General features: G+C 35.5%; 1 protein-coding gene across 1 annotated transcript in view; it reads right to left on the bottom strand.

Moving 5' to 3' along the window:
- LOC106850770 (ATP-binding cassette sub-family A member 13) overlaps window positions 1-26,393 on the bottom strand; it is a 139,392-nt gene that overhangs the window by 110,833 nt on the left and 2,166 nt on the right. Inside the window, exons 3-11 of the mRNA XM_088171259.1 lie at window positions 25,165-25,337; window positions 23,934-24,010; window positions 23,592-23,713; window positions 20,858-21,052; window positions 18,904-19,068; window positions 13,227-13,404; window positions 10,844-10,983; window positions 6,172-6,285; window positions 5,469-5,559 (exon numbers count right to left, since the gene is read on the bottom strand). Of these exons, the coding sequence (XP_088027385.1) occupies window positions 5,469-5,559; window positions 6,172-6,285; window positions 10,844-10,983; window positions 13,227-13,404; window positions 18,904-19,068; window positions 20,858-21,052; window positions 23,592-23,713; window positions 23,934-24,010; window positions 25,165-25,337 (1,255 nt within the window). The remainder of the gene's footprint in view (window positions 1-5,468; window positions 5,560-6,171; window positions 6,286-10,843; window positions 10,984-13,226; window positions 13,405-18,903; window positions 19,069-20,857; window positions 21,053-23,591; window positions 23,714-23,933; window positions 24,011-25,164; window positions 25,338-26,393) is intronic.

The following is a 26,393-nucleotide window of genomic DNA, read 5'->3' as shown; positions in this document are numbered from 1 at the left end:
AGTTCATGTCTTAGTGGCTTTTAGAAGCCCCCAGCTACTCTTTCCTTCAATTTCAGAGGAATAAAAATGTAACAAATTCTAGCAAAGTTCTAGAAGGAGCCCATACCCTTGAAGCTGTAGGCCTTCTAACTTTTATTATGCTTCCATAATTCCTCCCACAAATACAAGGGAATTACTGTACTTCAGACATCATAATAGATATTAATCTCTCATTTAGCAACATATCATCCAGTTCTTTTCTCCTTGATATTGTGAATATTTCAAGAACCGTGTTATATACAGCATATGCATTTTGATAGAAGTCCTACATTTAAAAGCATCTGAAAAAAAGCCTAATAATCTCTTCATTTTTACCTTATCTATAGATCCAGGATGAACATATACCTCAATCAAAACCTGGTTTGTAAAAAACTCAACCTTTGGAGGAATTCAGATCTTTGTCTATTGGTATAGAATGTAGGGATAATGTTACATCATTATGTTTGAGAGAATAATCAGAAGGATAGCATGATCTAGAAATAATCTTAACCCATCTAGATTTAATAAAAACATCTCAATTTTTCAGATAATAAACAATGCTATAAAACATCCAACACAATTTTCCATCTTAAATTTTTCAACACTCACTTGAAGATATAGGCTTTAAAAAGGATAGGTGATGACCTCGTATGATAACAGTGGTGACAGACAAATCCTGGATCATAGACATTACTCAGCATCAGCACAGGAAATATTACAATAGGGAGGCAGATAAGTGGAAAATGTATGAAGCAGTCTGAAGAAGAGGCATGATTAACAGTGAGAAAGGGTAAAGTGCACAAGGAGAAAAAGTAGAGGAACTGACAGTCTAGAATTCAAAAGATAGGCAAGCAATGATAGGGTGAATTCATAGGTTGAGAGAAACCATAACCAAATAGAGATAATAAATGTCTTACTTATGGCTGTCCTTGAGGAGGACAATAAAGGAAACACCCGTGCTGGCCTCTTTTTTTTTTAACAGCATTAGAGAGAGGAGAATATTCTTAACATTAAGCCCAAATGGCAGGGTTTTCATGTGCATTTTTATATATGTGTATATAATTATATATAGCCCTATATGCATTGTTCTGTATGAAGACAGGTTGTGAGGGTTGGGGTTATTCAACCAGGAGAAGAGAAAGCTCCAGACAGACCTTCCAGATCTTATTGTGGCCTGAAGGTGGCTTACAAAAAAAGCTGAGGACAGACATTTTACAAGGGCATAGACCAGTAGGACAAGAGGGAATGGTTTTAACTGTACAAGAGTAGGTTTAGATTGGAAGAGGATGCCCAGAGAAGCTGTGAATGCCCTGAGCCTGGAAGTGTTCAAAGTCAGGCTGGATGGGGCTCTGAGCAACCTGGTCTAGAAGAACGTGGCCTCATGGCAGAGGGGTTGGAGGTATATCATCCTTAAGACCCCCTCCTACTGAAAGCATTCTATCATTGAATAATATATACACACACAAGACCTTAATTTAAGATCAGTAATTAGCTAAGAAAGGCTTCTCTCATGAGTTAAACGGTTGAATATTTTAGCGTAAGAAGTAACACCTATATTGCTGTTGGCTTGGAGTGTAGTATACCTAAATATTTCTGGGAAAAAATAGTCTTAATGTGCATAAACTTCTGTACTCCATCATAGAAATAGCACATATATGAAAAAATGCAATCTACATGAACATTTTAAAATCAAGTTCTATAGGGTTGATGACCACCTTTTTTTCCTATTTATAAATGCAGAAATTATAAATCAAAAGCTTGATAAATCTATGTTCACTATTATCTTCATATTTTGTTAAAAATCAAGTCAGCCCTCATCTTCCACTCATAGCTTGTTTAACCTAAATAAGGAGGGAGGAAATAGAAATGGTTTCTGTAAAACCATGGGTAGAAGTGTTATTTAAGCACAAATAAAAAGTTGCTGGAAGAATAAATTGGAATAAATCAGGAATAAGTAAATTTAGGTCAGAAATTAGAAGAAAGTTTCTAGTTATCAGAACATTTGAGTGGTGGCACAGTTTTCAGTGATGGCATTACAGCTGTTTCCTGTCTTCTAAAGACACACAAAATTATTTCGTTACAATGAGGGCAGCAGAGGGGTAGCACAAAAAGAAAACAAGACCAAAACAAGCAGCTTTCCTATCACCCTGGCTGTTAACACAGTCACAAGTAGCCCTCTGTAAGGGACAGTCCTTGATAGTGAAAAACGAAAATTCATATCGGGGAGAAATCAAAGAAGAAGGACCAGAGAGAGACTCAGCAAACAAGAATTTGAAAGAATTTGCAGCACAAACACCTCCCAGTGCCCCCTGAAGGTTTGTAAGGGCTGTGCCCAGCTCACAAGTTCTAGTGGGACAGGGTTTATATAAGATCGGTAGGAAATTATTGCAAGTTGCTGGGCTGCAAAGGCAAGCATGGAGGAGGAAAACAATTGCCTTGCCCCCACACAGCTAGCTTAGAAAGTAAAGGGACTAAAAAGAAAACCACAAGCTTTTCAGTCCTCAGCCTAAATATTGACCTTGCTCCACCTAAGTAAATCTGATGCAGTAATCCTGCTAATAGTTTTAGAAATTGATAACCTTGCAAGGTGTTGCAGCATGATGATTTTATAGAGACATTGGAAGAGTTCTACATCTGTCCACTCTGTCCACTTTACAGCAGGAGTAACATGGAAAAAACCATCACTAAGTCTGTTAACATTTTTTATATTATTCTAGAGAAATAAAAAAAGATACAAACACAAGCACCATGTTTTTGAGGATAATTAAAAGTCATCTGTATGAGAGTGTAGATGTGATAAGGGAATATTTGCTTTAGTTAGAAAGCATAATCACAGAGATCAGGAGACTTTAGAAAGCTGGAGCTTTGGATGAAAATAAAGATTGTGAGTGGTAAAACCAGTAACATGAATGTATTCAAGGTTTTAATTGGACACAAGGTAATTACAGGACTAAACAGCTGATGCAACATAAGATTAACAAATTTTTTTTAAAAAACCAAACAAAAGAACAGAGGTTTACAGTTAAGTTACATATAATTATGGCCTAATAAAATGAACAAAAAGTAGACAAGTTAAGATAAAAATAAGAGTGCATATCATTTTTCAACAAGTAAAACAACCAAGCGAGTCTACACAAAGAAGTATAATAAATGCAGAGGAGTGCTCTGCACTTTGGAGAGATCAGTTTCACAAAGGCATAAACGCTCTTGTGATCTATAGCCCCTACTGATTTTCAGTTTTTATATGATGTTAATTTTATCATCTGTATTCACTTCAAATAAGGAAATTCTAGTTTCATAAGCCACTCTACTTAAATCATATTTTGTCTTGACCCTCCAAACTATTAACCATTCGTTACATATTATCAAATATCCTTAGTTCTGTTAAAAAGCTATAGCTTGAGAAACAGGTACAGATTTCTTTGATGTTGTCTGCACCAGTGAAGATGTATCTGATAATTCCAGAGACCATGATATCTATTTAATGGAATATTGTTTGTCCATAACCTATCATGTAGTTCTCAGTATTAGGTCCACACAAACAAAATCCAGCCATTACTCAACTAATAGATCAAGAAAGCTTTGTTTCCAGCACGCCCTGAAGTTTAAGAGACTTGCTCTTTCCTCCATCCTCTCTTTCCAATATGGTGATTCTGTGGGCTTGGTTTTTATCTGTATTACAATCCATCTTCACCTCGAGAGCTGAGCTGTGCCCAGCCCAGGCTAACCAGCAGTTCACTGGTTAAGAAAATCATCTGAGGAGAAAGCAGATTTAAATTTGAGTCCCTTGCCTAAGGAAGACACAGTGCCCAGATTCTTTCCAGTTTGAATTCCAGATGCCATTTACGATTTTTCCTATTGAAAGGATGCACAGGCAGTCCAAGTCTTCAAAAAAAGCCTTCAAACCAAAGCCAATTTCAACTAAATCTCACAACCTGTCTGCTAAAGAAAAGCCACACCAGCTCACACCAACTGTACTACTGCCCTGAGCTGGTGCAGTCACAAGTTAGAATGAGAACACACTTCATTTACAAGCTCTCAGGAGCCTCCATGGATTTTGTCCATCTCCTTCTTAGAGACAGATACTGAAAACCAATATAAGCTCTATTTCAGGTACATTTATTTATTTTATCTGTAGTCTTAATACCTTGACTGTAAAGCACACTTAATGACCTACATTTCTGTAAAGTCAATTTTTTCAAAGCAATGAGGATCACACAGTCCCTCTATGGGGGTACCCGAGAGCTCATCACTGCCCTCCTGCAGAAAGCAATTGGAACAGATTTCTGTTTGGCTCATAATTATCCTAACACTCACTGACCTGAAACCACACAAATCTGTCCTTTCTACCACAATCCTCCTCTAGAAAATACCCTGCTCCCTTTGTCCAGGATGTCACACTGTTATTGCATTTTATCCCATTTTTCTCTGTTTCTCAAAATCATGAACTTTTTTTAATGGCATTGAAATCTGCTTAATATAGAGTTTTCCTTCTGGCACATGCTGGCAAGCATTTTAATGATCATGCACCTACCTTACTGACAGCTGGACATACTGAATTTTTTTTCAATTATCAAGTTCTTATAAAATCGTTAGTATTATGCTGCAAATTTAAGCTACTTTTCTCTTCTCCTTCTTAAATCCTTGAATATCCCAAATTAGTCAAAATAATGATTCCCCTTGGGCTATCCACCTAACCCTGGAAAATCTGTCTGACTGCCAGGGCTCACCACCAATGCAGAAAGGGGGCAGAGCCAGGGATGGCTGTGCCCAGGGGGAGGCTCCCATGAACCAGGGCCACTCCTTTCCCACCAGAGCTGGGACAGGGCAGCTCCCATCATTTCACACCTGCTTGTGCAGCTGGGCACACACTGCTTCCCACGGGCTGGTGTTCTGCCCCAGCATCATCCCCTGGCCCCACTGGGATATCCCAGGGCTGGGACTGACCCAAGTTGCTTCATATTGACAGTGCAGCTCCCTGGTTATAACCCCCTCTCAGGCTTTTCTGAGGCTCAAGGACACTACACACAGTTGATTCTGGATAAGCGGAGGGAAAAAATAGAGAATTTTTCATCAAACACACTGTATCTAATCTCATTTTCTATTTATTTCCTTCAAAATTGACTACAAAAATATACTTCTACCTAATGGAACTGTGGCTACAAGGTTTGTATTTCCCTTCACTCCTGTTAACTATGTTTAAGACTCTCCCATGACACTTTTCCACTTCTGACTTGTTACCAATACAGTTTCAATATTTGAAATTCAAATTATCCAGTCAACTCAAAAGAAAAAAGACAATTACATTTGAAACTAACTCAAGAGGGTAAAGTCTCTTATTACTTAGCTTACATACCATTTAGGTAGGTAAAATATTCAATTTCAACTAAATGTAATTCTAAGTTGAAGTTTACCAAGACTAACCATAGCATGTACTTTCATATACGTACCATATGTTTGCATTTTTTTAAGGAGCTTTTCCATGTTGATATCCAAATTACTTTCTATGAAATGCTTTACAAAATTGTTTTTCAGGGCTTCCTGAAACAAAAAGCGATAGATGTTACCTTGGGTTTATCTTCTCTAAGAAAATACAAAATATGTATATGTATTAATGTTCAATTCCATTACCAAGATTTCCTGCATGAATTGCAGAAGTCATTTAGCTTCTCTATGTCTTTGATCTTTCCCTCCTAAGAGGCTAACAGCATATATTTCAAATAAATGGCAAGGGGGTGAGGAAGAGATTTAGGAGAGGTGACGGGGGAGGCACAATTATGTAGAATTGAAAAAGCCCAGCAATAAGGATATCTTTTTCCTTTATAGTCAATATTTTCCTCATCATTTTTTTTAATCAGTTTCATATTTTGATGGCAAACATAAGCAATGAACAAACAAGTACCAACACCATTTTATTTCCCCTGTTGATCAATGATACTGGAGATAGTGAGGGAACAATGCTTTTAAGTATTTTCACATCAGAAGTTTCTCAGCATCAGTCTGTAGGTTCATGACCTAAAACTAATCTGCCTCTTTTTCAGCTCTTTTTAAATCTGAAGTCAGATGTATGGGTAGTTTTGCATGTATAGAAATACTGTCTAGATCGAACAGTAAAAAGTTGGAAAATAGAAAAATTTCCCACAGTTCACCAACCTGCAGTCGTGACACTGTGAGAACATTTCCACTGGTTTTAAAAATCTCAGACATCCTAAGCCATGTCTCAGAATAAGTCTTCAAGTTTTCCACAAAACCAAAAGTGAAATTGGCCTGGGGGAAAAAAATATTTGGAAACAAATGAAGTGAAATGTGTGCAGAGTAAATTTTAAGAAATTGGCATGCTTTAGATCTTCTGCAACTCCTTTCCATTCAATTTTGATAGTCAGCAATAATAGTATCCATGTTTTCTTTTTTTTTCCCTAAGAAATTAAAAGCTTTTTTTCCGATACCAAGCAATCAAAGTTTTCCTGTGCTCTGTATGTTTCCCACCTGAAGTATCATATAGACTTCTTTATCTTACAGTGTCTCATTCATACAGAGTATCATGGGGGTGTGCTTGAGAAAGAAAGAAGAAAAGCAGCTAGAACATATTCAAAAGAAAGCCTCTCAGTTGTGAGTCTTTTATTCAAACTAGTTTGACTGAGTACATCATAAAACTGAAATTTGGAAGCACAGTCTGGACAATAAATACAACTGATCAATCAATCAGTTTCAAAGTATTCTCACAGGGAAAGACTTGAGTAAAGGAAAATATTTTCTGTCCCAGGCAAGCACAGGTTACAATTTCTCTCTTAGTAAACAACCAGCAATTTTTTTCTAGCCTGTTTTAAACAGATCACAAGTACACTCAAGACTAGAAAATATTGCAGTATCTTTTTGTTTAAATTGGTGTTATCAGTCACAGAAGTGCATTTAAGAACAATCCAGCATAGTTGTTATGATAAAAATTGTGACATTTTCCAGCAGAGTGTCTGCAGTGGGTTGTAAACTCCAATTTGGGACCACACTTTTTGCAATAATTCCTGTTGAAAGTATACAATTTCTGCCGTAGCATTTTAAGTGCCTTTTGCAAAAATCTCACTCTTAGTACAACATGAGAAAACAATTTCTGGTGTCTCTTTCTTCCTCTTTCTAACACAGAATGCCCCAAAGAGACTTTGCATGCAATTTTGTTTCCCTGGAAAACATGACACATTTAACTTCTATGAGAATCCACATTCCACTTTAATGAGTGATAATTTATTAGTGTTAAGGAGAACGCGATTCTAAACGTTAAACTAAATCTGCTGTCAAGTAGACTAAATAAGTTCTTCTGATCAGAAGTAACACAGAAACGTCATGGATTGAAACTCCCAGACCAGGCACGATGGTGACAAGATGAAGGAGACCAGGAAAGCTGCGAGGGTGGCAAACAGGGAATCTGGGAGATTGCTTTCTCCCCAAGACAGAGCAACCACAGGTCACAGCAGAACACAAGGAGATCAAACTTTCAGACACCACTAGAAAGTATTATACCCAGCAGCTTGTATGATCTAGGCTCAGTAAAGCTTAGTGCTTCTTAACTTTATTCTGAACAGCACAAAAGAATAATTTTTGTGCTGAAATTGTTTTCAAAGAGCTACAAAGAGTAACTATAATGTTGTTGTATTCATCTCCTTATACAAAAAATAAAAAAATAAAATTACTGCAGCAGCATGGATTTTTGGAAAACATGAACTTTCTAAAATGTAAGCACTTATTTGAAAGAAATTAAGAGCAGCAAAGTGATAAGTTGTGTGCAGAAGGTGCAGAGTCTAAGGCAGCATAGAGAAACTGAACAAATACCTACTCCCTATAAAAAAATATTTGGGGAAGATCTATCTATATATACACACACACACTAAAAAGCAGGAAACCACTAGAAAACTTCCTTTCAAAGGAAGATTGCATCCAAATAAGCATAAAAACCCAAATCCTAGGAAATAAAAAAAATTTTTAAAAGTTTGTTTAAAAGCAGTTTGGCTTTTTCATTCATGACCATAGGCTTTGGGAAGTTCCTTCCCCAAGCAGAAAACTCTTTGGAGAATCTGTGTCTAATAGAAGCAGTGGTAAAAAAAAGTCATACAACTTAACAAAATTAACAATACATACTTTCCAGGAAAAGATAATGTCCAGTCAAGAATTTCAAAACTACTTGAGGATTAAATAGCTGAACTACTCATTGTAGTGTAACCTCCTGATTAAAATTCCCTTGTTATGAGGGAAGTGTAAAATAGCAAATGCAAAGCTATTTATAAAGATGCTAAGGGAACCTGATGATTGCAGACTAATAATTCTGAAACCTAAGTTTTAATTTTTTTATACTACTAATAAATTACAATAAAGAGTAGTAGTAAATAGGGAATAAAAATAATTAGAGCTGGGAGATAAAAACATAGACTATTAAAATAGAAGGTGCCACAGTCTGAAATGGAAGAACAAGGAAGTGAGGAAGAAGTAGTTGATGCAGAACTCACCACAGGCACAATAAATACTGGGAATTTATATAACCCAAAAAGCAAGTGGACAAATTAAAGCAGAAAAGTCCAGGCAAACCTGACAAAGTTTTTGGAAATAGCAAAAAATTCTTCAAAAGTGATTGCTGAATATAAGATCAGCTCTGAAAATCTTCTGAAATAAGAAATGCTTCCATAAGATCAGTTAATCAGTGACAAAAATCAGCTTAGTTGTGAAAGCAAATAGCAAAGACATCACATGTGGCCTTTGAACTCCTGGATGCCAATTGGCACTGAACAGTTTTACCCTCAGTCATCACCACAGCCTGTTTCTGTGATTGTCACCACCATCATTCCACACAGCAGAATTGCTGCCTTCTCTGAAACTCAAACCCAGCAACTGCACAATTTATCAAAGAACGGTCAATTACACACTGTAAAATGTAACAGTCCATGTGGAAAGCTTAGAGAATATGTCAGAGTATACAAACATTTTCAAAACTTTTTCAAAGCTTTAATCTGCTACTTTTTTCTTCTAGTAAATAGAAGGCATGTGGCCACATAGTCTAATGGAAACTAGAACTGTTCCAATTTCAGTAGGAGATCAGGATTGTAGGGGCTACAGGGTTGGAGTTTAGTTGCAACATTTGAGACACTAGGGACAATACTTTGCATTTAAACTTTGTGTTCAAGCAGTAGCTGAGATTTCTGTAATAAAAACAAGAAAATGTCCCACTACTTTCATGCTTACACATAAATAGATACTAATTCACAACTCCTTGTTATATTTACAGGACTGGGAAGAGGGGCAAGACCGTATTTACAGAGATTTCTGAATAAGCTGATGGAACTTTTGTGAGCCTGAAACTATATAAGTAGAATAAGAGTTTCTATCAGAAACCTTTATTGTTCCAGAGCACTAAACCTCAGCCCCCAAAAAACAGCCAATCAACCAACAAACCCAAAAAAACCAACCCACAAGCCAACTTTTCTGAACTGCATTATCAGTCCAGATTTCACTAAAAGGTCTATGGGGGAATATGTTGTATGTGAAGATATCCATCTTTCCTACAGTTGTTTTTAAGAATGGAGGTTTGGTGTATTAAATGGCAAAAAATTGTGGAAATATTTTAACTGTTATATTCAAAACGTCATTGTAACACAGATATGTAATACAAGTTCAAAAAGATATGCAATATTTATCCTTTCTTACATCTTGTTCTTTATAGAATTTCCATCTAGAAACATCAAGAACAGCTTTATTTTTAAATTACTAGAAATTTTAAACTAATTATGCTGTACTCCAGAGCAATAGCCAATGTTCCACAAATTAAGTTATCTAACTGCAAAATATGAAATCACTCAATCCTTTTTTCCAATTCAGAACAGAAACTATAAAGTTATGTAGTATCTGCTATCTACAATGGGGTGTTTGGCTTAGGATTTTGTTATATTTTTAGAACACAAATCAGAATATCATAGTTTTCAATTTACAGAGAATATAGTTACCATCACATTTAAAGTCTTTTTGTGTACCAAATACAGGCAGCAATTTTTTTTCCAAATTTCCATTCTTGCAATAACTAATATTGCAGGGTAAAAGTCAGACATTTAGAAGATCAATGCAAAATTTGCAGAGAAATCTGAAAGTCATAAACCCTTCTCTTACAGAAATACCTCTAAGTTAGGCATGAAGAAATATGTCATTCTCAATAATCACACTCAAGACAGAACACCAGCCATAACAAAACTGCAGAGATAGTAAAACTCTTGAATACCATCATCAGCATCCACACGTACAGCACTGCAGTCATGACTGGTCACTCAGCTACTGGTGTTAGAAACAATAAGTAAGGATGAACTCTAGGTTTCTTAACTTTTTTTTTTTTTTTTTTTTTTAATTCAGCTCAATGACTCCATAAGAACAGGCATTTTCTCCCTGGGGGCATCCCGTCCAACATGTCCCTGTGCTGCCCCATTACATTTCCTATGATAAGAAAACGTTGAAGGCAAAAGCTTCCCCAGGATATGAGCACCCTACACCGGGATTCAGCATTTCACATTCACACAACACTTCTGTTAATGTGTCCCTTTCAACCTTTCTATAGGTGGTTTAAAGGACTTTGAGCAAAATTCTGCTTTTCACACCGAGTGTGAAGTACTGTAACACGTAGGATAAAAGTTAAGAGAAGCATTAAGTTTAAAGTGGGAAACAGGTGAGACCTCAGAGTTGGATCTATTTTTCTGAAAGGCAATTATCCAGTTGCTTCTGCCTACCCTGAGAGAAGTGGACCTTTAAAACGAATTACAAAGAAAATCAATACATAGAAATAGCAGCGTTTTTTGATACTCACCCTCTCCATCACCAGGTCAATCATGTTGATGTTTGAATTGTACAGTATCTTCCCATGTAATAAAGGTTTCAGGAAAGTCCATAGCAAAGCCCCATTAGGAGCCTGCAAAATCTCCTGATAAAGCTTCAAGCAAAAAGGAGCTGCAAAAACAAAGACAGATTCACATTTAAGGCGGACAACACGGGTGAAATTGAATTTTTTTTTTTTCAAAGAAATGTTTGAGTCTTATTTTAGAGTCTACCACAGCGCCATGCCAAAAACTGTTACCGGTGTTTTGGTAAGAACACCATCCAAATGCCACTAAACAATCAGCACATGCTCCTATAGAAATTACTTAAACACAATCTATGATAGTATTGAGGATGCAGAACTCTAAACACTGAGAGGGAAAAAAAAAAATCTGAATCTTAAAAGTTCCTCACATTTCTGAAAATCTGCCTGTGAATCCCATTTATCCTAAGTGTTACATTAGTGCATTTTAGAGCAGAAGGACATATGCAAAACTTCTGCCCACAAAAGTGAATTCAGAGGGAAAAGTCACTTTAAAAGAAAAAAGTATTTCCTTTGACACCCTCCATTGTTCTGCAGCTTTGGATTCCTATATAAGAAAGAAGTAGGAATATACAAAATCCTTCACAAATACAGACTTTTCTTTTTGTACAAAATCTTACAAGATCCTATCAAAAAGGAAAAAAATTGTCATGACATCTAACTTCTTGATTTGAAAAATCTAATCAATTGTCTTTTCTATTCCTTAATAAAAACCCATTTTCCTACATCACATGAGGCTACTATTGCATTAGGGTGTATGTCCTCCAGAGCTAGGATCTAAGGAATAGTTTCCAAGATATCCTACTGCATTTGCACTCATGTAAAGGCAGTGAGTTCCTATAAGAAACATTAAGATTTTTATGCCCAACTCATGTTTTGGGAGGTTTTATTCTTTATTACAAGTGTTTACAGAACATCCTGTTTCTAGTGCTCTGAAGAAATATCAAATAATGTCATTAACTCCTCAAGGAAGATAAATCTTTTTACATAATGGAGAACTAGGCCAAAACCACTTAAACTCCTGACAAAGGTTAAAGAAAGAAGTGTCAGAAATGTTTCATTAAGAAAGTAAAAGTTTGGGCAAAGAAGTAGCCTATCTTGAATGAAACAATCATTACTAAACACAATCCTTGCTAAACAATAGCAAAGAACTAAGAAGTTACAAGTTGGCCAGAGAGAAATGTCAATAGACTAAGGACACAAAACTTGCTACTCTGGCTTTGCTGTGATCTTCAGAAAGTCAGTGGGAAGCATTTCATATATATAAAATACATACAGGTTAATCACTGTGAAGTGGTATGAATCAAGTTTCTGCGGCTAAAATTTTTTTTAATTTTCATTTTCCACTGCCCCATGTACCAATTTGTAAAATACGGGCAACCGTATTAATTTGCTCATGGAAATGTTGGAACTTGCTGATGCCTTAAATATTTCACAGCCCTACAGTAAAAAAGTCTCACAACACAGCAGAGTTGTGACAACATGAAAACAAAAAAAAAAGAAATCAAGAAACAGTGCTTCTGGCCTAAACTGTTTTTGAAGAGGCTAAGCTCCAAACAATCTGCTTAATCAGCCATCCAGCTGAACTTCATTCTTCCAACAGACAGAAAAGCAGAGCTGCCTGCTTACCACTACATCCCACACACGTAAGTGAGAAGGCCAAAGCAGAGCTCTGGCTCCCTCCCAAGAGTCCCAGCCAAGCCAGGAGCAATTTCTGCCTGTAGAAGCCAGTAGATGACAGTCTAATGTCCCTAGTGACACTCTATCACTGTATTCTTCTCCTGCACAGGGCCACCTGAGCCACTAACAAGGTTACTAACAATATTAAAATTAATCAGGGTAAGTCAAATGTCTATTGAGGAAAAAGAGCAAAGGTGAAACTATATGAGAGCTAAGGGATTTTTCTGAGCACTTGACAAAGAGAATAGGAATATCAACCATTACAAAACTCACTCTGTCCAGAAGGTTTGCAAATTTTACTGCTCAATAATACCACAGCTTTGTGTTCACCAAAGAATGGCAAGCAGCAATAAATTCGCAATCTTGTACGTAAAGATATATTTTTAATGCCAAGTGCTTTAAAAATGTTAATAAAAATGTCTCGAAGACAGGAATATTCTTATTTATTATTTGCAAAGATAGAAAATAAACAGAATCTGTCTCACCCACAATTATCCTATAGCCACTTAACTTTTATTGATCAACACTTTGTGCTCAAGATGACAGTGTCAACTGAGATGTCAGTGGGTATATAAACATTTCAATTAAAGTGGGAAAAATTTCTCTTAACTCTGAATTCATACAGCAACTTGTCATTGATATTTTTTCTTACTTGAGTCTTCAGGAATGCCATATTTTGCCATATTGTCCTCCAAAAGTCCCATGACTCTGGGCATGTCCATGAACAGGTTTGCATTGCTGAAAAATGAAGATTCTTCTTTACACACTGCCTTGATTACAGACTCCAGGGATCCAACAGCTGAACTTCTGAACTGCCCACCTTTCAAAAACTAGAACAAATGAACAAAAATACAGATGAATCAAAGTTGCTTTAAGTAGCTTCAAGGAGTAGCCCTAGTGTTCTGTCAATATTGACGTCTAAGGAGACTGACAAAATTAGGCTGTTGAAACAGCCTATTAGGATGAGGGCCTGCTGTGCTCATTTCTGTTCTTCTGATCTACTATGGGGAAAGGTAATATAGTTTTAATTGCCAAGATACTCAACGAAAGACAGTAGCATAATGTACTACACTGAAATGTGACAAATACTTTGTAACAGTTAGGAAGAAAAGGAATGAAAATATCAAGACAACTGGACAACAGATACCCCGATTCCAACGTCAGTTTTCACAAAATGTGATCTTCCTGGTAGATTATTCCTATGTCACAAAGGCAGCAGAAACAATCAAAGCCATTTTGCTATGAACATTTAAAGTGAAGACAGTTGCTAATATGAAAAAAAAAAATTCAGATGCACATGCCCTAAAAGCCTATTTTTCAAGTACATCTTTTAACCTGTTAGATGTGCTTACAGTTTTTGCACATCTTGAGTCATATCAGCATTTATTATTGCCATTTGTTCATGACTAGCATACTTGTAATGAGGAGAGAGAGCAATCTGATTGCTTTTAGGGCTTAAGCACCACCATTCACCACATTCAAAAAGAAAGAAGAACAATAGTCTCATCCTCTGCGCAGCTCCACTTTTCAAATAATGGGCTCGATTGTGAGTGATATCTCATGGAAGCCCCTACAGGTGCAGGGCTCTAAGAGGACACAACTGCAAGGCATCGTGCTGCTGTGGCGCGACTGAAGAGTGCACAGGCTCGCCTGATACTCATTACTGCTGCAGATGCTCGTCAAGAAAGGCATTACTGGAATATCAGACATCATTTGAAGACTCCACAAGTGGCAAGCAGGAAAAAAACACTGTGATATGTCAAACACGCACATTCGGCACTGAAAAAAATTAGTATTTAATCGTTGGAATTTTTTTAAACAGAAGAGTCAATTTTCAAAGTAATACAGCACTTTACATAAAGACATAATCACAGACAGTTTGGAAATTGCGCTGTTAGAAACAGTTTATCCTGATCAATGCATTTATTGAAGTGCCAGGTGCTTCTTTAGTAGTCCTGGAGAAGTATTAGTAAGTGTTGTTTAAAACCCAGTGTTAGCTGCTCCCAAAAATCTTACTTTTAGCATATAGTTTCAGCACAGAGCAAAGAAGGTAAATGATACCCATATTTCATAATACAAGCATCAACAGCCCTTGAATGAATCTGCTGGCATGGACTTCACTGAAGAAATAAACTTTATTTATGCACAATACTGTATAAAATTGGTTATGAATCTTTATTAGTGACTATTTGCACTAGAGGAATAAATGAGGCTTATTTCAGTCAAAGAGCACAAACGTGCTAATTAATTCCAGTTCCAATCAAAATAACTTGAAATTCAAATAATGAATATTTATGTGGTAAGCTGCCACTAACAGGCTAAATCTACTTACTGTCTTTCAACTAAATATCCACTGACTAAAAAAGATGTATTTCTTAAAATTTTTCTTTGATAAAGTATGAGAAATATATGGTATGTATCTCACAAAAAAAAGTTATCTTTGATCTAGTTGGTCCAGTCTAAACTGTATAGTGTAAGGCTGTAATCAAGGCTGATGGATCCAAACAACCAGCCTCCTACAAACTAATCAGTCAAGTCACTGTAACAATTTCATGGAAAAGGAAAGCTGGTATGAAAGATTAAAAGATTATCTGCAACTAGATTTTCAAATGGAGGCAAAAATCTCATAGCACAGGAGCTTCCAACCTAACTGAACAGCTGTATGCCTAAAAAATGTTATGAGTAAAAAAAAAAAAAAAAAAAAAAAAAAAAAATCACATAGAATAGAAATACCAGCTACTCAGAAAAAGAAACTTAAGAGTCATACTGTGCTACAGCTTACACATAAATCTAAAATACATTCTGAATCGTTACATTAGAGAGAAAGAAAGAGAAAAAATAATGCAATTTTCCTAGAAAACTACAAGGAGCTAAAAAATAATTCAAAATTTGATGAAACCTAAGAGCCAAAGGAAACAAATTCAGAGAAATAGATAATCCTGATTCTTGGGAAAAAAATAAACAGAACAAAGTCTTTTTTTGTCCTGAAATTGACAGAATCAGAGGGATAATAGCAAAATTGCTGATTTAATTAAACAATTTTTCAGAAGCCTATCCAATTGAGATGACACTATTTGAAAAATAGAAAAATTATATATACTGAAGAATGAGAAGTATAGTGACCCAGGAAATAATGGATATCTGGTTCTGATGTTTATTAGGGCAAGATACACAATAAATTTTAAAGTGGAGAACATTAAAGACAAAAAATATTTGAGAAGTAAAATTTAATGCATTCTCAAGTTATCATTCCTGACCAACACAACATATTTATGCGGGAGGGCAATTCCTTTCTCCAAAAAAGATACATGCTGACTCAAATGTAGGTGAACCCTGACAACCAATTAATGTTCTTGCTCTAGAAAATATTAATCATCATTAATCCAATTGTTGATTAATAGTGGTGGGTAAAAAATGGCATTAAGAAGATATTGCAGGGAGCCTGTTAACAGGAAAGAAAGCACAGGATTACAGAGAAGTCATTAGTGTTATTCCTTTGAGCCTTGAAAGAAGCAAATTGCCTAAATTTGCCTATCGTTTAATACCAGAAGGCATTGCAGGAGAAAAGAAGATCAGAATTCAATACGGCAAAAAACTCAAATAAGTAATTTAACGCAAATTGAATAGAAAGATAACCAGTGCAAAATCTTATTTATTAACTGAAATCGTGAGATGTTGCTATAAAATGGAGGTCACTGCAGTATATCACAAATCCTTAATCATCTAAGAGACAAAACTGTGTGCAGTTTATGAAAAAGTTGAATGCAAGTTTAGGAGAGTCATGTTAGTAGGTATAGACAAGAATGAGCAGGCTACAAGAGTCATCAGCTGCAATTCCCCATAAACACTGTACACATTTCTTCTTCCAGACATTCAGGATTAGCCTTAAACCAGCATGCAAAAATGATGCTACGCTGTCCTAAGCAACCGAGAGCTTAATATAAAAGAAAAAGCTAAAGCAAAAAACCAAATGCTAAAATAAGTTACTTCAACCTATCAAAACAGAGAAGGATTGCAACTGGCCTTCCACAAACATATAAGCAAGCCATAGAAGTTAAAAATACTACAGAACATTTTTGATTAAAAGATAAACATAGTAGCCACAAATAAACCTAAGTCAGAATTTTATTCATTTGAAACCCCAACAGGTTGTTCTACAATGATAGGTTCAACAGAGAATTTGTTCAAGTTAGTGGAAGGATTACAGAGTGAGGCCACCTCTTACAATTAACAGCATTCAGCAACTCAGGAAGTCTCCTGCAGCTTATCTATTGATGAGTGACAAGCATCCAAAAAATTAGGTATGAAAATATAACTGGATAATTTCAAACAGAAAAACACGAGCAAAAATCATGATTGAAATCAGCAGTGTTTTTCCTCAGGGAGTTACCATTCACTCGGTGTTTTTAACAGTAGAGTCTGGCACCATATTCTAGTTAATGCTGATGGGTAGATAATGAGTTTTTACATCATCTTTTATTACAATATGTGTACCTTTTCAATTCAATTTCATATTTTACAGCTATATTAAAATTATTTCTTCCTTTTCATTTTTCCTTTCAGACAGAAATCTATGTGCATAGTTGACAATTATGTCATTACCTCTTTCATTACAGAAGTAATTTTTTAAAAATCAACTTCAATGTCTTTCTGACAAAGGTCCACTTATTTTACCCTAAAAACAATTACATTCTTTATCTGATAATCTTTCAATGTCACTGAACTACTTTGCTCTTGGCAATCATGAAAGCAAAAATCGAGAAGGATGGACTCTCTTGGAAACAGAAGAAAACATTTAAGGAGGGAAGCATATAAGCAATATATGCACTTCAGTGGAGTATTTATTCGATAGCACAAGCTTAGCCAACATAGAAAAGAAGCAAAAAATAATCAATAATTAAAACTTATTGGAAAGTATAAAAAAAAGTTAAACATGAAAAAAAGGGACACTTTCACTTTAATAGGCTTCAAAATTTTAAAGTTACAGAGACAGAAGAGCTCTTGAAATCAAATATGCAACTTATTATTAATAGAAGAAATAGGCACTGATTATTTTAATCCTCCACAAATTATTAGGTGACCAAAAGCCTCTGCAATTTCAGAAGAAAAATGGATTTAGCAAAACTTTAGAAAATAAAGACTGTCAAAAAGGTGAACAAAAAACGTTAAAACTAAAAAAGAATAAAAATTCCAAGGTTAAATATATGGCATATTACAGGATAATAGGGGTGGTCACTGAGCAAAGCTTAAAATTGTGAGCAGATAGCCCTCTGCTGTTCTATTTGCTCCTTTGCAAACGTTTTTTAAAAAGCACCTTTTGAGAGGTTCTTCTATCAAATAAGGAACTTTGGGATTTTAGTCCAAAAAGAGTATTTCATTTGCTGGAAGGAAAATCTGACACAAACAGAGCTAGTTTAAGGAAAGCAGAAAAACAGGCAAGTATCTGATGAAAATCACCATACATTGCAGCAGCAAAAGAGCTGTCCCAAAAAGAGAGGCTCAAAACCAAAACGGATTGATTCACCAGAACAGCATTTTTCAACATCTCTCTATCACCCAGATTATAAGATCTTGATAAAGACTTCACACTAAGGACAGTAGCCTTAGGGCATTGTTTATTCTCTAGCAATAAACCAGACTGCACCGTTTACCACTGCGGGATCTTTTAGAGAGTTGGAACCTGCTTAGACACAGAAATCTTTCTGATAACTCATTTAACACTAGATCCATCACTGTGCTAGCTGTGTAGACATGCATACAGCAACTGCCCTTAAAGGCAAGGACAAAAGGAATACCCTCACTCACACCATATGCCACTCTTTTTTTTAAATGTCAAGCAGAACTACCACACAAACCCTTTAGGTGACACAAACAGAAACATGTAGCAGATACAAGAACCACATAGGCTGTCTTGAGCTCATATTCTTTAAAAAAAGCAAAGCTATTTCTCATAAATAAAATAAATCTGCTTAAAAAAAAAACAAAGCAAACAAAAAAATCACTATTAGCAGAAAAGGTCTGGCTAGCTAAGTCCAAATCACGGATAATAGATGATAATGTTAGTCAGTTGACAAACACTGAACTAACTTAGGCTAGGATTTCATAAGTTAACAAAAAAGAAAATGATAGAAACAACACATCAATAGTCTCAGAATTCCAGACTGCTCAAAAGAGACCAAATGCAGCTTCCTAGGGTTTATGGACTCCTCTCTGCATTCCCTACTTTCTAGGAAACAATTTCTATTGGTATGCCTCCTTGCTAAGCACATATCCCTATCTAATCACCTCACAAGGGGAATGAATTTTGCATATTGAAATTCTACACATACCTGCTGCAATGCAGAGATGTCAAGCACACCCATATTTTGGATTCCTTGGAGGAACACTGGAAGCTTTTCTATGACATGGTGAACTTTATTGAGAAGTGAACTGATACTAGAAACCACATCCAGTAGCATATTTAATACATTGCGTATCTCAGGTGGTATCTGGACCTTGGAAAAGAAGGAAAAAAAAAAACAACACAGGAAATTCCAGTTAGAAAAAAAATGTTTGCCTTTCAATTAAACACTCAAAATTATTGTCTTTTTCTAAAACTGATTATACAATGTTCCTCTAAACCATGTTTAATAAAATTCCTTTTGATATAACTCCCCAGTTACTCTTAGATTAAGCTGAAGAGATGTTCTCCATAATACAATGTTAGATCTGGCTTATGACAAATCATAAATTAATATTCAGATAACATGTTTACACCTGCCAAGTTGAAGAGAGTTTTCCAACCCAAGATGCTAATGCGATCTCCAACCTTATATCCTTTTAGAATTCAGTGTAAATGGAAACTTTTCCTTCACCATTTAAGAAATGTTCAATGCAATAATTTCATATTTTAAAAATAATTTTTAAGTTAAAATAAATCCAGAAACCACTTTTATTGCTTAAGATGACTCCTAAAGTAATTAGCTTTCCTGCCACACTCTTCCTGCCTTTAAATTTTTCATGCCCAAAATAATTGTGTGCATTTTACTACCTACTTGACCTAAGTTCAATTGGATGTTTGCTATTTCCACCATGCAAATTCGTCATTATAGATTTTCTCTATGTTCCCTTTGTTTTGGAGATTAGTTAGATGATACAATAATGCAAAGTGATTCATTTTTACCTGTCTATGCAAAATAATTAAACCATGATAATCTCATTATATAGTTTCAGTTCTTCCTCTGAATATCTATTTTACATCCACCTTTGTCTTCCTACTATAATGTCTGTGCTTGATTTTCTTCTCAGCCTTCACCAGCTCTTAAATAGTCAAACAAAAAAAATAAAAGACAAAAAATCCCCCAAAATTCAAAGATACCAATTAAAAAAATCTTATTTGGCTAAAAGAGTAGCAGAATTTCCCTTCTAATTTAGAATGAGCTGACAATATTTTTTACCCTTTGCTAGGACTTGAACAGGTTTCTGTAGAGCTCAGTAGCAACTCATCAGAATAAACACTGGTTTATTTTCTTCTATTTTTTCCCCCCTTCTAGGTTTGCAGATAATTCAAGAAGTAAAATCTTTTCTTTTCCTTCTGGTATTTTCAGCTATTGTGGGAAATGTTCTTTCTTTTAAAATTCTATGTCTAACCTGCAGCATCCAAAATACAACCAGACTTCTATGACTTTAGGAAAAAAAAAATTCTTCCTCACAATAAGTATATTTCAGCTTATATTTCATTTTACATTCTGTCAATCAATGACCCCCAAAGAACTGAACTAAATGTCTAACAATTCCATTCAATAATTCTGCTCTTACAGATAAAGCCATTATCTCACTGAATATCCATACTAGATTCCAGATTATCTACAGTTGTAGAGATAATACAGTTGTGCTACAGACATTTGCATCCACAGTATTATGAATTCTCCCTAGAAAATAATTTTGTCATGCTTGTGATGTGAGCTCCTATCTTGGTTTTAGTTCAAATGCTGTAGATCAAGCTTCCACTCTTACAAATAATGAAGTGACTAATTGCATGAACAGCAAACTCTGATAAAGATGAATAAAACTCTCTTTGGCCTCCTGTGTTTTCTGCAAAGTTTTCATAATTAATTCTTCAGTGATAATTTTCCTGAGGAAACATCTATCAGCCTCATTCTTCAACTGTTATATTTTGGGGAGCAAAACAAAGACAAAAAATGCCATATTTTTTGCTTTCATAGAGAAAGAACATCCGAAGAAATAATAGAATTATTAATCTATCTGCCTGTTTCATACTATCTTCAAATAAAAACATCTTACCTTGTACATGATGTGACGTACATTCAAATTTTGTATAATCAATACAAACGTGGTATATAAGTCCAGTGCTGGTAAAGAACATAATTCTTCCACTACCAGGGAAGTTTTATTGTTTTCAGGCAGCTTTAGCAGTAGGCCAAGCACTTCTTCATTACACCTTCCAGTTAAGGCTACCACAAAGGCACTGTAAAGAACCTATCACAATATATGTGTATTAAAAAAAATTCTCCCTGAAATACATCACCTTTTTTTTATAGTCAATAAGGTGAAAATCTGTGTCACGGTAACATGACAATTTTCAGGCACCAAGAGATCTGAAATAATAAACCATATAGCTTTATATCAGATTGCTATGTTCTTACTTTATACTCCTGGAACATATAAAAAGAGTAAGTATATTTCTTATAAGGAGTTGCTTTCATTTTTTACAGGTCAATCATTCGTTCTTGAGCATTCATACCATAAGCAGGCATATTTACAATGCTGAGCATACTTCTAGTAGATAAACACCTCTGCTGCAGAAACACCTGAAGATCAAAATCTAGGCATGTGAATCACTAACATCAAACAATATGGTCCTTCCTTCTTTCAAAGGACACAAATTTAACACTTGGGGATGCCTATATGGCACAGTGTTTACTCCGAGCCAGCTCACTTTTATCAGTTAAACACTGCTTTAAAGTATCATTTAATAGAAGATGAAGGGACAAATGCCTAAGCAGATCTTGGGTGAGACTATAATAAAATCATCTTGGATAACTGCAAGTGCTTGAAGCCCAGATATCTCAGAGGTTCTTAGCTATCCATTTGCAACAAGTCCAGAAAAATTACAAGTTGTTTAGGAGCCTGTAGGAGCCAAGGTACAGTGCTGCTTTGTACTGCTTAGGACAAAACCTGCCTCTATCACCTCCATTGAATGCATCTCTTGCTGCTAACAGTACCCAATCAGAGAGAGGATCTGCAAGACAGGATATGCAATTTAAATCTTTAATTCCTATAACATTTTATTTTCCAACTTCATAATTTGATTTTTTGGTTTTTATTTTGGAACAGAATTTTGCCTTTGTGATTCTACAAGGTTTTATATCTATAGATTCACTTTTCATCGTGTGCATTCAAGGAATAGAATATGAAAATAATTCTGCAAGCAGTGTAAAATTATACTGATTTGGACTTCTTGCTCGGGAGGAAGTTTGACTGTGATGCAATTTGAAATTTATTTCAAATGTGCCTCACATGAATATTACCCATTTCAGTGCATTTTTAACACATTCTATGTTTTCTCCCCTAGGTTAAGTACCTCTGAACTTCCCTTGCAGCTTTCTGCATACCAGAGCTAATCCAAATTCCTACATTCAGTAAATGAATGCTTATAGTCTTCAGGTTACAGGTTTTAAGTGATTTCAAATCACTTCATCACATGCAATGAGCATGGCCATCACATAACATTTTGACAGGAATTATGGGTAAATACAATAAACACAAAAAATTGCCAAGTTTACTCTTACTTTTCCAGAAGCAAGCACAGTAGTAGTATATGATCACAGAAATATAGGGCTACAATGGGCCTATAGCTATCATTAGGTTATCAGACAGTGGCTGTATAGACAATAAACATAATGGGCATGCCTAAAATATAACTCTAAAAAGTACTTGTGCAGCTTTCATAATCACTAAGAGCCACAAGCTTTTAATGCTCCAGTTGGACTGGAGGAGGATTTAAGTACTAAGCAAACAAAAAATTCTGTATAGTTATCCAAATGTGAGACGTGTATATACCTAAGCTCTACATATGACCAGCAAAAAGTAAGGATGAAAAGTAATTTGACAATTCAGCCAATTAGCATTATTATTCCAAAGGATCAAAGGTGCACTGAATCCCATTTAACTGGATTGCTTTCAGCTGACTTCTCTCATTACCATTTAGTGGTATCACAATAACAAGCTAACAATAAAGGCAGCCACACTGCCACAGAAGTAGAAGAACAAATCACCTCTAAGTAGCTATGATGGTGTGAACTGCCTTTTTAATGCTGCACTTTTCACAGACTGAGCTTGTGATGGTTTCTGCAAGCAGAACATCACTGACACCCAGTGGCTGCTTGACTGAGATGATCCATTTACACCAAATGTACCCTCAGCTCTTAAACAGACACTTGCTGCAAAGAGAATTTATTAGTTAGCTGGCATTTCTCATGATTTTAACTGATCACTGGGATCACAGGAAAAAGCAATGATAACACACAGCCTTTCCCTCAGAAAACTTACAATACTCAAGAGTCAATAACTCAAAATGCAAGTAAAGCAAGACAGTGGTAAGATAATGTAAGAACAGTGAGGAACATACAAAAGAATTTTAAAAATATATACATAAGACAACTCCATGCCACAATGAGCAGAGATGGTAAGGTACAAAATGATATCTCCAGAAACCCTCACCTTCTCTGCAATACCAAGACAGCAAAGCTCCAATTCTGTGACAGCATAAGAGGGTAAAACACTGCTGAAAGTAATGAAGCAGTGCCATTTAGACAAGAAGAATAGTGCTAGTATAAACTAATCTCTTAATGCCTCACATTATTACTTTGAAGTCCTAAAACCCTCAAGTATTTGACATGAAAGTGATCAGTGAAAATATAAGATTCCACACAAACAACATGGCTTGTTTTGCTTCAACTAGCATACAGTGCTATAGGTTGACCCACTAATATGACACCTCTTTTTGATCTTTTACCTCTGAATGAGAGACACTGGCTTCCAAGAGGGTATTGACAGTTTCTTCAGAAATATTAACAGAGGAACCAATGTCCAGCCTCAACTGACTAATATTCCGCACAAAATCTTTGACTTTAACATCTGGAAGAGGAAGAAAATAGTACCAACAGCACCAATTTGATTAATTAGATTTCCTACAGATTGTATCCTTTCTATTCAATTCACTGAGTGACAATATTGCCTTAAGTCAATGGTCTCCATAAACAGTGTCCCTTTGAATTTAAAAGGACAAAGAAACAGTTATTGTCCTACAAAATTGCACTAGAGTGACTTACAGAAAGTGAAGAAAACTGGAACCCACCATTCACAAGATTAAAATTGCTGAGGAAAGCTGCAGCTGGATTTTCTGACAATTGCAGGTCCAGATTTTCAGTCACCCTGGAATGATAGCCTTAGTTTCACAAGTTATCACAACCAAGTCATTGGCAATTCGATGCATAAAGACCAACTTGGATAGTGAAATAGAACTAAAAGGGGCAATAGGGTCCCATTATTCTCTGTGTGCACACACTGTGCATGCAGTCAGCACATCTACAGACCTTGTGTGGTATTTATATGGTGCAGTGTTCATCATATTTCATGTCCAAATGAGACTGCATATGTAGAGATTGATTCCCACAATGACTAAGGGCCCTAGAAAACAGTAGCTTATGGAGAAGGACAGGTCTAACAAAAATCTCACTTTCATGTTTCTTACTGAACACACATTTTTAAAACCTAGATATACAAATCACTGCAGTTCAAGATGAAAAAAAAGTCTAGCTAATTATATTTTAAGTAATAAATAGTATGCACATATTGGATATGATTTTCTCTTCAGAACTTGACATGAGCCCATGGTATTTAGGAGCAGCATCTAGCCTCAAGTTCTTCTGTATTATTACTGTAATTCACAGACATCATTCAAGCCTGTTATGAAAACAATCCAATAGTCAAACCAGTATATTAGCAATTATAGCTATGTCTACTCCTAGCTGATTGCAAATTTGAAATACTCCCTGGCAGCATCTTTGCTTAAAATATAATGGTTTTCCCCATGCAAATAACAACTATCAGAAGTTGATTGGAGTACAATCCCATCCATTTACAATCACCATACTGTGTTTCTAACACTTTGAACTGCTGAACTCTTCTGAATGCTTAATATTTCACAAAAAAGGTATTGAGCTATTGAGAGGAAAAGCCATACCAAAAGAGCTATAAATAAAAAATTTAGATATCAAAATTTTGACTTAACTGAAGTCACAGGAAATTTAAAATTTTCTTAGTTGTAATCCAAAGGATTCAGCTGATGGAGCAGCAAGACCTGCTGCAAGTGCTCAGCCAAAAATGTGTTTTTAGAAATATTAAGTTATTCTAAATTACTTAAATAATTTGTGCATTTTATCCACTCAGGTTTAAGTTACATTAACAAAGCTAAAAAAGACAATATTTCTCCTGTAATTACTTAATTTAGAACACAGATATATGCACAGAATAACATCACTAATGATGAAGAACCATTTGGGGTACCAAAATGTGAAAGGCTTTACATTTGCAGTCGTCTCTGGATGTTCCCCAACATTAGATGACATTCACAGCTGTCACTGCTGATATTCTGCAAGGTTCCCACAAAGTTCTCCAAAGCACTGGAAAGTTTTTGGTTTATATATGCCATACTCTCACAATCCCCCTTTTTGAAAGCAGGCAAATATCTTCCAACATCCTGCAGAACACAGTTAGTAAATTCATGAGATTGTGTTACAGTTTGAAGCAGCAGCTCTCAGTAATTAGATGATTCATATTTTTAAATGAGAATATAGGTAAGGTAATACTCTCTTAGTCATTGTATGATTAATTGAGCCTGGATTCAATGTTTTCAAGAACCAAGGAATTTTCAAATATTTGAGTTTTGGAAACCATTGGATTAGGAATTTGAACTATCCTGTCAAGGAGCGTCATCCACTAATAGAAATGCCAACCTTTTAAAATTTGCTTCAAAATGAAATGAGCTGTTCTTTTTCCTTATTTTTTTTTTATTTTAGTCTGACCGTTTTCATCCTTTTCCAAAAAATTTGTTCTGAACAACATCAGTTTACATTCAACAAACCAAAATATCTGGATCCTCAAAGTTTTTCATGTATTATGCTCTGTATAGTATACACTTTTATATTTTCTCCTGAATATTTACAACTTTGATTTTGCAAGGTTTTTTTGATATTTTCAGAAGTAGGTCATAGAAGGATGGTGACTGCACAAATACATTTGGCCAGCAAAAGTCTGCTTTTAGATAGGAGTAATGCCACTTGTCACCTGTTTAATTTAACACATTGTTGTTCCTATCAGAAAAACGTCCAGGTAGATAAAGCAGCCACACTACTTAATAGAGAGAAGAAGAATTCTATACTAAAAAGCATTACTTTAGTATTTTGTCTGTGTACACACATGCGTACTAACCATAGGCCTCCTTCCAACTCTGGGAGAGTCTCTCTATGCCAAATAATACTCTCACCTGATGGCAATTTCATGTTAAAGAAAAACAGACTGAAAACAACTGGCAATCGTAGCTGTTATTTTAGCTGGAATTATTCTGGCCAGGAAGTTAATTTGTTTCTAGTTTAATTTCACCAACGTTCATGTGAAGATTTAACAGTATAAATGTACTATTACTCTTTAAATTAGCAGAATGATAGAATTTAAAGAAATTAAAATGGGCTGCTCTTTGACACTGATTGACAATCCAATTACCCTAGTTATAGGGAATTTCTTCTGGGTATCTCTA

Source organism: Sturnus vulgaris, chromosome 1, assembly GCF_052056855.1.
Source record: "Sturnus vulgaris isolate bStuVul1 chromosome 1, bStuVul1.hap1, whole genome shotgun sequence".
Classification (NCBI taxonomy): Eukaryota; Metazoa; Chordata; class Aves; order Passeriformes; family Sturnidae; genus Sturnus; species Sturnus vulgaris.
This window is presented reverse-complemented; position numbering and strand designations above follow the sequence as displayed.